Consider the following 13947-nt stretch of genomic DNA (forward strand, 5'->3'; position numbering starts at 1 on the left):
GCCTAATTCAAATCCTGAAGAAGGGCTTATGCCCAAAACGTCGATTCTCCTGTTCCCTGGATGCTGCCTGACCTGCTGCGCTTTTCCAGCAACACATTTCCAGCTCTAATTCAAATCTAGTTTGTTGTTTTCAGGTGACCAGTTAATATAGTTTTCGACCAAGTGTTACATTGTTACCTTATTCAGAACGCTTGGTGCTGTGCCAGGCAGTTTTGTTAGCTTTTAACTCTCTTAAAGGTACAGTACACCCATATATTTATAACAAAAGACAAAGACAGACAAATGGATGGATAATATTAAAGGAGAAAGTGAGATCTGCAGATGCTGGAGATCAGAGCTGAAAATGTGTTGCTGGAAAAGCGCAGCAGGTCAGGCAGCATCCAGGGAACAGGAGAATCGACGTTTCGGGCATAAGCCCTTCTTCAGGAATCCTTTTCCAGCGTGGATAATATTAAACCAGGGTGAAAGAAGCTTCTGCTAATGGGGAACATAAGAAGGTGAAAATGTGTTGGCTGTGCTGAAAGCAGCCCATATAATGACAGGGCCTGGGTGCAGGGTTGGGTAAAGGACATAGAGGAAGATGTTGATCTTAGTATTGAGTGCTGAAGACTTCAGGGTTTCCAAGTGGAAAATGAAATGCTGTTTTTCTAACTTGAGCCTCGCCAGAGCACAGCAGCATGCCAGAGATGGATGTTTTCTGGCTAACTGTCTTTCTCCTACTCTGGGCTCCATTTCCACCTGTTGCTCACTCCTTTACTCATTACTTGTAGCCTCAATGCTTGTCTTCAGCATATATACCCCTTCTCCTCGCTACCGTCAGTTCTGAAGGAGGGTCAATGGACCCAAAATGCTTTCTCTCCACAGATGCTGCCAGACCTGCTGTGTTTTTTCAGCAACTTCTGGCTATGTTTCAGATTTCCAGCATCTGCAGTTCTTGTTTTATCCCCTTGAAATCTCCTTACATCTTCCTCACAACTTACATTACCATTCAGTTTTGTGACAGGAGCAAATCTGGAATTACTTTATTTGGATCTCACATCTACATCATTGATCGCTGTGAACAATCGTGGTCCAAGCATTGATCCTTTAATGGTTATACCTTGCCTTCCTGAGAATGACCCATTTATTCCTATTCTCTGTTTTCTGTTTGTTAATCAGTTCTCATTTTATAGCATTATATTTCACGCAAGCCTCCATGCGATCTCCGTTGTTTGCTCATCTCATGTGTACAAAGCAGAGACTGAAATCATGGATCCTAGTGCTGCTTCTGTTCCAGGTCCCTGACCTTGCTTCCAAACACCAATCTAAGCACATAGTCCCCTCTAGGCTAAAGTGAGGACTGCAGATGCCAGAGATTAGAGTCGAGGGTGTGGTGCTGGAAAAGGACAGCAGGTCAGGAAGCATCTGAAGAGCAGGAAAATAGACGTTTCGGGCAAAAGCCCTTCATCAGGAGTGAGGCTAGGAGCCTCCAGGGTGGAGAGATAAATGGGAGGGGGTGGGGCTTGGGCGAAGGTAGCTGAGAGTGCAATAAGTGGATAGAGGTGGGGTAATGGTGATAGGTCAGAGGGGAGGGTGGAGTGGATAGGTGGGAAGGAAGATGGACAGGTAGGACAGGTCATGAGAATGGTGCTGAGCTGGAAGGTTGGAACTGGGTAAGGTGGGGGGAGGGGAAATGAGGAAACCAGTGGATAGAAACAACTTAGGGATATGCTCTGTTGCTTCATCTCTCCCTGACACTTTTCAGGGGTTGGTTCTAGGATCAGAACTGCACCTACTGTAAGGGAATTGGATCCTCTTGCTGTCTGTTAGATTTCAGTGTTTAATGTTCAGACATCAACCCAGGGGAGAAAGGGGCACAAACTGAAGCTACTTTCCACAGCACAGCACTATTCAGAGCATCAATTAGCAGAGAATTTAAACTATATCAATATTCTTTAGTTCCAAGCAGCGTGTTCTGCAATACTTTCTTCTGAAACAGCTTACAGAGATTGGGAAGACCAGAAACAGAGTCCCAGAGATTTCTTATAATTGGAAAGAGAAGCAACCAAATGTAAATGGAAAGATTAAGTACTGAACATTGCTGATGTGATAGACACAATAAAATGTGTTCATATGTGTGGAGTATCAGGACATTTTTATGTCAAGGTTCCACATTGTTAATTATTATAATAAGGTAAACAATTATGGAATTGCTGAAGTAATAATGAATCACAAGGCGTGAAGAAGAAACACATTGTTTGAATAGTAAGGCATGTAGAAAAAATTAATTCAAAGGAGAACTAGATGTGGTTTTGGAAACGTGTGTTATGAAGAGAATGTGGGATTGTGATCAATCAAAAACACTAATAAATTCTTCCTGTTCTTAGAAATGTTTATGTTTCCAAACTTTGTACTCATAATTTCACTTGTGATTCACACCCAGATTGGCAACTAAAATAAAATTGCCAACTGATGGTTACTGCTTACTTGCATTGATTTAGGAAGAGCAGGAAACTGTGTTTTTGGACATTATCTTAATGGAATGACTGTTGCAAGTACAAGATGGTTTCCTTACATGCATCGATGCAAATGCACCATGCATGCCTGTCTCTGAGGTCACACCGTACATGTGCAGACTCCAAAATCACAGACTCCATTCACCCCCTATGTGTACACAGATAACATCATTATGTGCCAACATGACTGTAATTCCATTGAGCATGGCATGCGAACTTTAAATCCGATTTACCCAAACAATACACCCCATAACATCATTACGCTTGAATGCAATGTTTCAGCAACATCATTGTGCAATGGAAAATTGAAAAAAAAACACAGCAGTTAGATTTGTTCAGTTAGATGTTATTGTGTGAAGTGGTAACAGTAAGTGAAATCAATGAGGATGAGCAGTTTTATTCTTCATTTAACATTATTTCTTTCGGTATGATTGTTCAGAGGTAAATAAGAGTAATGTTGCTTGTTGGGAAAGAATTTCATTTTGTTTCCAGCAGCAGAGCTATGTATGAGAGAGAGATCAGAGCTTGCAAAGCCATGCTGCTTCTTTTCTATAGATCTGATCTGTACACTTTCAGCCACTGCCTTTTTAATGGTGCTTTAAGGTGAAATAGCCTCTTTAGTGGGGGTGGGGGTGGGGGTTGTTGGGCGGGGGAAGAGTGGAACAGATTCTTCCTCCCTTCTCTGTGGGTACCTGATATGGGTTTATGTTTCACATGAAAATCCAGGCTGACACTCCTGTAATGCATTGTTGGAGGTGCTACCTTTGAAAGAAACTGAAGCCATCTCCCCTTTCAGATAGGCAAGAAATCCCTCATGGTACTATTTTGGACAAGGGTGGGGGAGTTAGCCTTGGTGTTCTGCCCAATACTTTTCCCTCAATCAACATTACAAAAAGAAATTATCTGGTTATTTTCATTTTGCCCTTTGTGGGGACCTACTGCACTCCCTACAGGCCATTTCAAAAGCACTTCATTGGCTGTAAAGAAGTGAGAGGTAAATGCAAGATCTATTTTCAAGGGACAATTGTCAAAAGACGGTTCCCTCCTAAGCATGATTTGATTTTAATTGGCCTTTTTTTTTGGTTTGAAACAAGACATTGAAAAAAGTAAATCAAACAAAGAGCTGTGGATGTTGGGGATCTGAAACAAAAACAGAAATTGCTGAAGAAACTCAGCAAGTCTGGCAGCATCTGTAGAGAGTAAAATAGAGTTGACGTCTCAAGTCTTCAGATGTTAACTCTGTTTCTCTCTGGACAGATACTCCCAGAACTATTGAGTTTTTGCAGCACTTTTTCTTCTTCTGTCAGTGAAAGTAGTTTATTTAGCAATAAAGTAGTTTTCAAAAACATTGACATTGGTAAGGCCACTTTTGGAATACTGTGTGCAACTGCTATAGGAAGGATGTTGTTAAACTTGACAGGGTTCAGAAAAGATTTACAAGGCTGTTACCAGGACTGGAGGGTTTGAACTGAATAGGCTGGGGCTATTTGCCCTGGAGTGTCAGAGGCCAAGGGGTGACCTCATAGAAGTTAATAAAATTAGAAGGGATATGGATAGGGTGAATAGTACATTTTCCCCAGGATAGTGGAGTCCAAAGCTAGAGGACGTAGGTTTGAGGTGAGAGGGGCAAGATTTAACAGGAACTTTGGGGCAACTTTGTCACAAAGAGGGTGGTATGTGTATGGAATTAGCTGCCAGAGGAAGTGGTGGAGGCTAGTACGATTACAATATTTAAAAGCCACTAGTGTGGGTATGTGGATTGGAAGGGTTTAGAGGGATATAATGGGACTAGACTAATTTAGGATATCTAGTCAGCGTCAGTCTGTTTCCAACTCTGTGACTATTTCCCGACTTTTGTCCACGTGCAATGTTTGTGTTATTATTGTACATGGATATCACTTTTTTTTGGTGGGGAAGGTGGATTTGGGCAATGGGAGAGTGAATGGGGAGCTGGTCTGCTCGCTTGTCTAGTTTATGTAGAAGCTGGGCTGGGTGTGTGTCTGGGCTGACACATACAGCGCTGCGCTGTGCTGTGCTGTGCGATCCTGTAACGCTGGGCTCCCTGCATTAGCGGAGCTGCAGCGCTGTATCAGACTGAGCGACTGGTTCCGGCTCAAAGACAGCGGGGACATGGCGTCACCCATCCAGCTGATGTGCTGGCCAGGAGACTGGGGTCTGCCCTCCGTCCACACCGACTCGCTCATCATCTTGGTAAAGCAAAAACTAACAACCAGCGAACGCTTTTCCTAATGGGCGGTCAATTGACGCACAAGGGGTTTTGTTTTTGTATTTAAAATGCGTAGCGTGCGTGTTCCAAATCCTTCCTGGTAGAACAAAAAAAAAGAAACGTAACCTTTCACAGAATGTTTTTTTTAAAAAAGTGAAATAATACAACGTCGCCCCCGTGAAGTTTCCTCTGTTTGTGTTATTTTCTGCAGACAGGGCCGCAAAACCTGACGCTCAAGGTCAGGCGGTCTCCAGCCAGCAGCAAGGGGGTGGGAATTGATGTAGTATTTGCATTCTGGACTCAATTAATGAAAACTAACCAGGAGCTGATGTGTTAAAAGCATTTTGGAGTTTGGGAAGTTACCATTTGCTGTGCTGTAGAGTTCTTTGTGAGTCAAGTCTGCCCAGCAATAAAGAAGTTCTTTACTAATGATTTGTATGAAAACTACAAGAATTGAGACGTGATTATAGTACTAAAGGCTGTAGGTTGAATCCAAAATGAGCGGGTTCGGCAGGAATATAAACTCTGCATTGTCTCTTTTTTTTCTTAATGATGCCAGAGAATAAAGCAAGTTTGGAACTTTGTAGCTAGCACAGACTGAATGTAGTGCATTACAAGTCGGAAATACATATTCAGGAATTTTCCATCTTCTATAAAATTGAGACCATCCCAAACTATGCTGTGTTGTTCTATCTCACGCTAAGTTCTATTTATCCTTTGCCCTCTGCTTTCTGATCTGCATTGGTGGGAACGTCTTGATGATAAAATTCCATCCAGTAGTATTTAAACAGGCCGCATAATCGTTATTCCGATTGTCTTTTAAAAAATGTACTTTTGCCTAGTACCAAAAATAGGTTTCTACAAATTACATTATAATTCATCCAAAAGTATTTTCGTCATCAGAACAAGGTCCCATTTTACTAAAAAAGACAAATGTATTTTCTTTTGGTAGCCATGTAAGTGGCATATCTATAAAACAGCCAGGTGACAAGAAGTTAAGCTATGCCTACAAAGCTCAAGATCACTTTCCCTATAATTTAACATCAAGATTGGTTACTGCCCTAAAATGAGCTGCAGCGGGTATAATTCTATCTATGTGGATGGTTTAATTCATTCAGTGTTAAAGCAGCCATCACACATATGGCCATGTCATCTAAGCACATATTTTAAGCGGAGATATCGTAATATCTGCTCTGAAATGTAGAAATCCAATTTTATTTTGCTGCATGTTACACTCTGCTTCCTGTATCCTCACCATATCCATCACCCCTGTCCTTGCTGACATCTGTTGGCTTTCGGTCTGGGAATGTCTTGACTTCGTTTTCCAATCTCAGCATGACTTCATCCTTCTCTGTCAATGTAACACTCCAATGCTTATGACCTACTGAAATCTCTGCTCTTCTCCACATCTGGCCTGTTGTGCATCCCAGTGTTCTTTGCTGCAGCATTGATAGCCATGACTTCTCTGCAGCGACCTTAAGCACTTCTCTAATCTTCACCGGATTCTCCACCCTAAAACTACCTTTTGGTCACTCGACTTAATATTTCTTCATGTACCTTGGTATCAGCTTAATGCTTCACTGTTGTACCTTGGGATTTCTTTTTATTGCTGAATGTACTGCTTTATATTACATGCTGATTAAATGGCTACCAAAAAGAAAATACATTTCTTTGTTATTTTCAGTAAACTGGGGCCTTGTTTTGATGATGACAACATTTTTGGATAAATTATACTTTAATTTGCAGAAACCTATTTTATAGGTAAAAAGTTTATTTTAATAAAGATAACCAGACGAATCATGTTGTTTCAGTGTGTCACACATACAGTTCTCCCCAGCGTAGAAAAGTACAGCACAGAACAGGCCCTTTGGCCGACAATGTTGTGCCAAGGTTTAATTCTAATGTAAAATATAGTAACTTAACCTACGCACCCCTCAATTCACTGTTATCCATGTGCATGTCCAGCAATCGCTTAAATGTCCCCAATGACACTGCTTCCACCACCACCGCTGGTAACGCATTCCATGCATTCACAATTCTGTGCATAAAGAATCTGCCTCTGATATCTCCTTTATACCTTCCTCCTAATATCTTCAAACTATGACTCCTCGTACCAGTCAATCCTGCCCTGGGGAAAAGTCTTTGACTATTGACTCTATCTATTCCATTCATTATTTTGTATACCTCGATCAGGTCTCCTCTCTTCCTCCTTCTCTCCAGAGAGGAAAGTCCGAACTTATTCAACCTTTCTTCATAAGGCAAGCCCTCCAGTCCAGGCAGCATCCTGGTAAACCTTCTTTGCACCCTCTCCAAAGCCTCTGTATCTTTCCTATAGTAGGGCGACCAGAACTGGAATCAATATTCCAAGTGTGGTTTCACCAGGGACTTGTAGAGCTGGAGCAAAACCTCACGGCTCTTAAACTTGATCCCCCTGTTAATGAAAGCCAAAAGACCGTTTGCTTTCTTAACAACCCTATCCACTTGGGTGGCAACTTTGAGGGATCTATATACTTGCACACCCAGATTCCTCTATTCCTCCACACTGCCAAGAATTATGTCTTTAATCCTATATTCAGCGTTCGAGTTCAACTTTCCAAAATGTATCACTTCGCATTTATCCAGGCTGAACTCAATCTGCTATTTCTCAGCCCAGCTCTGCATCCTGTCTATGCCGCGCTGCAGCCTGCAGTAGCCCTCGATACTATCGACGACACCTCCAATTTGTGTTATCTGCAAATTTACTAACCCACCCCTCAGCCGCTTTATCCAAGTCATTTATAAAAACTACAAAGAGCAGAGGCCCGAGAACAGAGCCCTGCGAGACCCCGCTCAGCACTGACCTCCAGGCAGAATACTTTCCATCTACAACTACTCTCTGCCTTCTGTCAGCCAGCCAATTCTGAATACAGATAGCTAAATCTTCCTGTATCCCATACTTCCTGACTTTATGAATGAGCCTACCATGGGGAACCTTATCAAATGCCTTGCTGAAGTCCATATACACCACACCACTGCTCGACCTTCGTTGACTTGTCTTCACACCTCCTCAAAGAACTCAATAAGATTTGTGAGGCATTACCTGCCCCTCACAAAGCCATGCTGACTGCCTTTAATCACACTATGCTTTGCCAAATAGTCACAAATCTTATCCCTCAGAATTCTTTCCAAAATTTTGCTGATCACAGACGTAAGACTGACTGGTCTGTAATTGCCAGGGATTTCCCTATTACCCTTCTTGAAAAGAGGAACAACATTCACCTCCTCCCACTCCTCTGGTACGACTCCCGTGGAGAGTGAGGAGGTAAATATCCTCACCAGTGGCTTAGCAACCTCCTTTATCGCTTCCCGGAGCAGTAACATTTAATACTCACATTGATGCAAACATTGCTGTAATCTAGCAGGTTTATTTACTCAGGCCAGGTAAAGGTTCAGTGTGTGACAGCAATCCAAAGTGAATTATCTAAAGATTAAAACTGGCGCAGAATAGAAATAGCTTTATGCTTTATCTAATGCACTGGCAATGTTGAGTGAGTCCAATGAAACTGGCAGCACAAGCAAAGATTTTTATACAATGTTTCTTACTTGACTTAATGGAAAATTCAACCCCTGGACTCTGTTTTAAAGAAAAATGAAAATTACACTTTCTTGCAAATAATGTGCTCTTTATTTTTCCATTGCAGGCATATGCCAAATTTTCACGGGCTCCTCTGAAAGTGCACTTTATTAATAATCCATGGAAAACACCTACAGGTACAAATTTTAATGTATTTGAATTGCAATGTTAAATGCAATGCCAATATAATCACTAGTGTCCCAGTAATGCGTGCCAGTAACCCTGTGAATTTGTTTTATTATGTCCTGAAATTTTGAACTGTAAAATGCAATGTATATTCTATCCTTGCAAACCTAAAAACATGATTATTTTGGGTTTTGTTTCATTAGGATGAAGTAATTATAGTAGCAATGTGAAGTAATTCATTTAGGACATTACAAGAAAGATTTATATGTGCAATTTCCCCATAGTGTATTGTACAAATGTGCTGAAGAAGTCTGACAATGTAGTAGTGAAATTCCTTTCAAATTATGCACTACATGGCTACCAAAAAGAAAATACGTTTCTTTGTTATTTACAGTAAACTGGGGCCTCCTTTTGATGATGACAACATTTTTGGATAAATTATACTTTAATTTGCAGAAACCTTTCACAGTTGAGAAGATTATTTTTTACAGTTTCTAAGAAAATTTAAAGAAGAATCCAAGATTTTATTTATTTTAGAGGTCAGATGTATGAAAACAAACAGAAAATTGCTGATTGCCATTGTATTATCAAACAATCCTAATAAGAATAACCAGAATTAAACATGTAGATCACCCAGTGAGGTCGACAATGGGAATCACAAATTGGTCTTCCATATAAACCTTCCTCCAAAAGAAGATCAAGAGCTGTCCATAAGGGCTCCTGTGGTTCCAAATCAGCTCCCTGAGGAGCCTAAAACACTGAACTTAAATGGGGAAACTGTGAATTGTATGGCCCTCTCCATGACTGGAGCTTTATATGAGTTGAAGAGGAAGGTAGAAATCCAAAAATGAAGTAAAATGAAGGTACAGTTTCAAACCAGTATTCTTCATCTTCATAGCAATGTTCCTCATACTTCTGTCTCAAAATTCTCCTTTATCTGTGACTTACCAAGTGTGTCATGTGTTTAAGTATGTATGTGATTGAGGAATGGCTTTCCCCTATTTTATATGAAGTGATTTATTTGGGTATGATTGTTTATGGGTGACGAAGATTGGATAGTCCCTATATAGGTTCAGTAGTTAGTTAGTCATAGAGTCATACAACATGGAATTAGACCTTTCGGTGCAACTTGTCTGCACAGACCAAACATTGCAACATGGCCTAGTCCCATTGCCAGCATTTGACCCATTTCCCTCTAAACCTTTCCTATTCATATACCCATCCAGATGCCTTTTAAATTTTGTTTTGTACCCACGTCCACCACTTTCTCTGGCAGCTTTCATACATCCAGCAACCTCTGCTTGAAAAAGTTACTCCTCACTGTCATTTTTAAATCTTTCCCCTCTCACCTTAAACCTATGTCCTCTAGTTTTGGTCATCACCCCCACCCCCACCCCCACCCCCAGGAAAAAGTTTTTGGCTATTTATCCTATCCATGCCCTTCATGATTTTATAAACCTCTACAAGGTCATCACTCAGACTCTGACACTCCAGGGTAAAACAATTTTATTTAAAAATGTAGAGTAGTCCAATGAGTCCAGTTAGATTCTTGGTTTGTAACTAAATTTCTCATTTCCTCTTCATTCCAAAAAAACTGTTTCAATTATCTCTGGAGTCCATTCAAATAATTTGTTTCAATTACTTCCTTGGTAATTTATTTGATGAGTTTGTTGACCTTTGGCTGCAAAAGGTACACGTGGCTTGACTTCTTTCTAGCTTTCATCTTGTGTTTGAGACCTTAAGCAACATTTTGAGCAAATTGCAAGGAGCAGCTATAATAATTACCTTTAAAAAAATTGAAAAAGTCGGTTGACACAGTGGCTCAGTGGTTAGCACTGCAGCCTCACAGCGCCAGGGACCCGGGTTTGATTCCTGTCTCGGATGAGTGTCTGTGTGAAGTTTGCACATTCTCCCCATGTCTGTGTGGGTTTCCTCTGGGTGCTCTGGTTTCCTCCAACAAACCAAAGATTTGCAGGTTAGGTGAATTGGCCATGCTAAATTGCCCACAGTGTTAGTGCATTAGTCAGGGGTAAATATAGGGTAGGAGAATGGGTCTGGGTGGGTTATTCTTCAGAGCGTTAGTGGACTTGTTGGGCTGAAGGGCCTGTTTCCATACTGTAGGGAATCTAATCTAGTCAGCAGAGAAGCCAAATACTATGAAAATGTCAGATTTGATCCCTATTTATATGAAAGTACAGTAACATTTCTGCCATAGAAAAGCCAGACAACGACCATCTCCAATAAGGGGAAATCTAACTATTGCCCCTTGACATTCAATGGCAATCCTATCCCTGAATCCCCTGCGATCATCATGCTGGGGGTGTTACCTTTGACCAGAACCTGAATTAGACTAGACATTTCAATCCAGTGGCTATGAGATCAAGTTAGAGGCAAGAAATGCTACAGCAATAATTCAATTCTTGACTTGTTAAAATCTGTTCACCATCCAGAAGGTATAAGTCAGGAGTGTGATGGGTTACTCCCCATGTGCCTGGTTGGGTGCAGCTCTAACAACACTCAAGTTGCTTGAAACTGTCCAGGACAAAGCAGCCAGCTTAATTTGCACTACCTTCACAAGCATCCACTCCCTCCACCACCAACACTCAGTTGCAGCAGTGTGTTCCATCTACAAGATGCTCTGTAGAAATTCACCAAAGCTACTTAGACAACTTCTTCCAAATTCACATCCACTTCAATCTCAAATACCAAGTCATTAGATATATAGGCCATCTACAGATTCCTCCACAACTAGACTTAGAAATATATTCCTTCAGTATCATTTTGTCAAAATCCTGGAGTTCTCTTCCTAATGGCATTGTGGATCTACTGATAGTACATGGACTGCATCTCACCATCACCTCTCTAGGGCACCTAGAGACAGGCAATAAATGCTAGCCTTGCCAGTGAAGCCCACGTACTATGAGTGAATTTTTAAAAAAATCAGCCAGAGTATATACTATACTCCAATTGGTCTTAATGTGTAAGTTATTCTTCCCACTTTGGTCTAATAATCTCCCAACATTCACTGTAAAGATAGACGAAAAGAATCCACCAATTGCAGAGGGCAATTGGTGTCCATCAAGGGAAGTGGAGCTTCAGGAAAAGTAGGAGGGAAATTTGGAAGAAAAATAATTTGCAAAACTTGAATTGCTAATCTTCCTTCTCAAAATAGAACAAGCTTAATTTCCCCAGTCTTCTTCAAAATATCAATTGTTTATCTCTGTCACCCCCCCCAAAGACAAGAGCTCCACATCTCCCCTTCCTATAAGTTTATAATTATGTAACTAGAGAGCAGAGCTGAGTTGTTGGAAATTCTGTGGCTATTTTGGCAATACCAATTTGTTCCTATAGCCCTGCACCATATCCATATTATTTTTTGGGAAGCAGTTGGAATTTTGAGGAACAATGCAGTATGAATGTTATATATGGTGAAAATTAGTTTCTACTGTTGTGATTTTTCCTTCTTGCAGGAGACATTCCAGTATTAATTTCTGACAATATGAATGTAGTGCAACCTGAAAATATTCTGAATTTCCTGAGAAAACAGGTATGTTTATTGTGCTTCGCTAATGAAAAGAACATGAATACTTAGAGTCATTAAAAAGATGCTTGTTGGCTTTTACTCTCATAAGGGATGTGTGGGGCATGTTAATCTCATGTAAAAATTGAAACTCACCAGGAGAAATGTAAGGTGATTCGTTTTGGGAGGAGGAATAAGAAGGTCACCTATTCCTTGGAAGTTAGATAAACTGGGCTAATATAGGAAAGTGATCTAAGCGGACATTTACATAATTTGTTATCAGTTATCATTGTAAGTTGATGATGTGAATAAAGTGTGTGAGCAGTTCACTTATGTGCATTTTTAGGGGAATAGGATAGAAAATTGGAAAAGTGTTAACTTTATATCGAAGTTTAATTAAATTGCACTTGAATACTGTACTCAGTTATGGTTACATATTAGAGAGGGAATATTGAAGCACAATAGAATGTTAAGTGAAGATTTACAAGTGTGTTATCAGAATTATGAAAATAATTATTAGGAAAAAAAATTGGGACTTTTTTAACCTCTTTGAAAAGAAGAGACCTGATAGAGGTTTAAAGTTATGAAGGAGTTTGACATGGTGGATGTAGATACGTGGTCTTCAGTATTGGTGGAATCAGAAGAAAGGGACATAATCTAAGAGAGGCATGGCTGGATTAAATTAAACAAAATATATGGAGTTGTATTATGCAAGAATGTGAGAGTGCAGACTTTGTCACATGGAATGTTGAAGCAGATTTGGCAGTTTTAAGGGTAGATTTTTATGCATGTGTGAGGAAGAAGGGAATTAAGAAATACTGGGGTGTGGAGCAGAATTGGGGGCATAGAGCCACACATATTGAGGCTTCTGTTTAATTCAAGTTCTTAACAGAGCAAAATCTAGGAGCAAATTGTGATTTCTGAATTTATTTTCTGATTTATAAGCATATACTCTAGATATTGGTAATTAAGAAATTCATCAAGTTATAATAATGATAGGTGTGAAGTATTAGTGAGAATATTGCAGTGCTAGATATTTTAGTTGTGAAATTTATCAAACAACATGATGGCTGTTAAACCTGTTGAGTACAAGCAGCATTGTGTTTGTCCTGCTGTAAATTACAATAAACAAGAATTAACACCTCATTATTCGTCCAATAATTGTTTTATTTATTTAATTTAACAGAAATATAATGCAGATTATGAATTAACAGCTAAAGAGGGAGCTGATACACTGGCATTTATTGCACTGATAGAAGAGAAGTTGCGTCCTGCATTGGTAAATAATTCAAACATCTTATCCTCTACTGGCTTTCTTCAATTGCATGATTAACATTTATATCTCTTTAAAATTATTATTCTTTATTTTTGAATTCTATTTATAATTTTAACTTTTATTTCTCCAATCTGAAAGTGAACTTTTAAAGATTCTGCAAAGAGGTATGGATAGATTGAGTGGGTAAAAACATGGTAGATGGAGTTTAATGCAGGAAAGTAGCAGAAAGAATTAAAAGGCAGACTAATTTTTAATGCATAGAAATTCCCAGTAAGTGCAGCAAAGAGGGATCTGTGTGTTCTTGTGCATGACCCAGAAAAAATTAGCATGTAGATGCAGCAATTAATTAGGAGGGCAGATCAAATTTTGGCCTTTATTGCTAGGGGTTGAAATTTAAAAATACTACAACTGCACAGGGCATTGGTGAGGCCGCAGCTGATCTACTGTGTATAATTCTGGTCCCCATTTTTGAAAAAAGGCTATAGTGACATTGCAGGCGGTTCAAAAGCGATTCACTTCTCAGAGATTTCTGTGATGAAGGTGTTGACTGATCAAGACTGGTTGAACATTTGGGTTTAAAAAAATGAAGCATCAAAGATTTTGAGGGGGCTGTAGGAGATATTCCCACCAGTGGAAGAATCTGAAACTGTGGTATATTGCTGAATAGGGGGACATTCATTTAAAACTGAG

General features: G+C 39.9%; 1 protein-coding gene across 2 annotated transcripts in view; it reads left to right on the plus strand.

Annotated features, from left to right (window-relative positions):
• Nucleotides 1–4494: 4494 nt before the first annotated feature.
• mtx3 (metaxin 3) overlaps nucleotides 4495–13947 on the plus strand; it is a 35887-nt gene continuing 26434 nt past the window's right edge. Inside the window, exons 1-4 of one of the 2 annotated variants that reach the window (XM_043706718.1) lie at nucleotides 4495–4706; nucleotides 8403–8472; nucleotides 11932–12008; nucleotides 13168–13260. In XM_043706718.1, the coding sequence (XP_043562653.1) occupies nucleotides 4626–4706; nucleotides 8403–8472; nucleotides 11932–12008; nucleotides 13168–13260 (321 nt within the window). In that variant the 5' untranslated portion in view covers nucleotides 4495–4625. The remainder of the gene's footprint in view (nucleotides 4707–8402; nucleotides 8473–11931; nucleotides 12009–13167; nucleotides 13261–13947) is intronic. The other variant, XM_043706726.1, reaches the window with a different exon arrangement.

The sequence above is a fragment of the Chiloscyllium plagiosum genome, chromosome 2 (assembly GCF_004010195.1).
Source record: "Chiloscyllium plagiosum isolate BGI_BamShark_2017 chromosome 2, ASM401019v2, whole genome shotgun sequence".
Lineage (NCBI taxonomy): Eukaryota > Metazoa > Chordata > Chondrichthyes > Orectolobiformes > Hemiscylliidae > Chiloscyllium > Chiloscyllium plagiosum.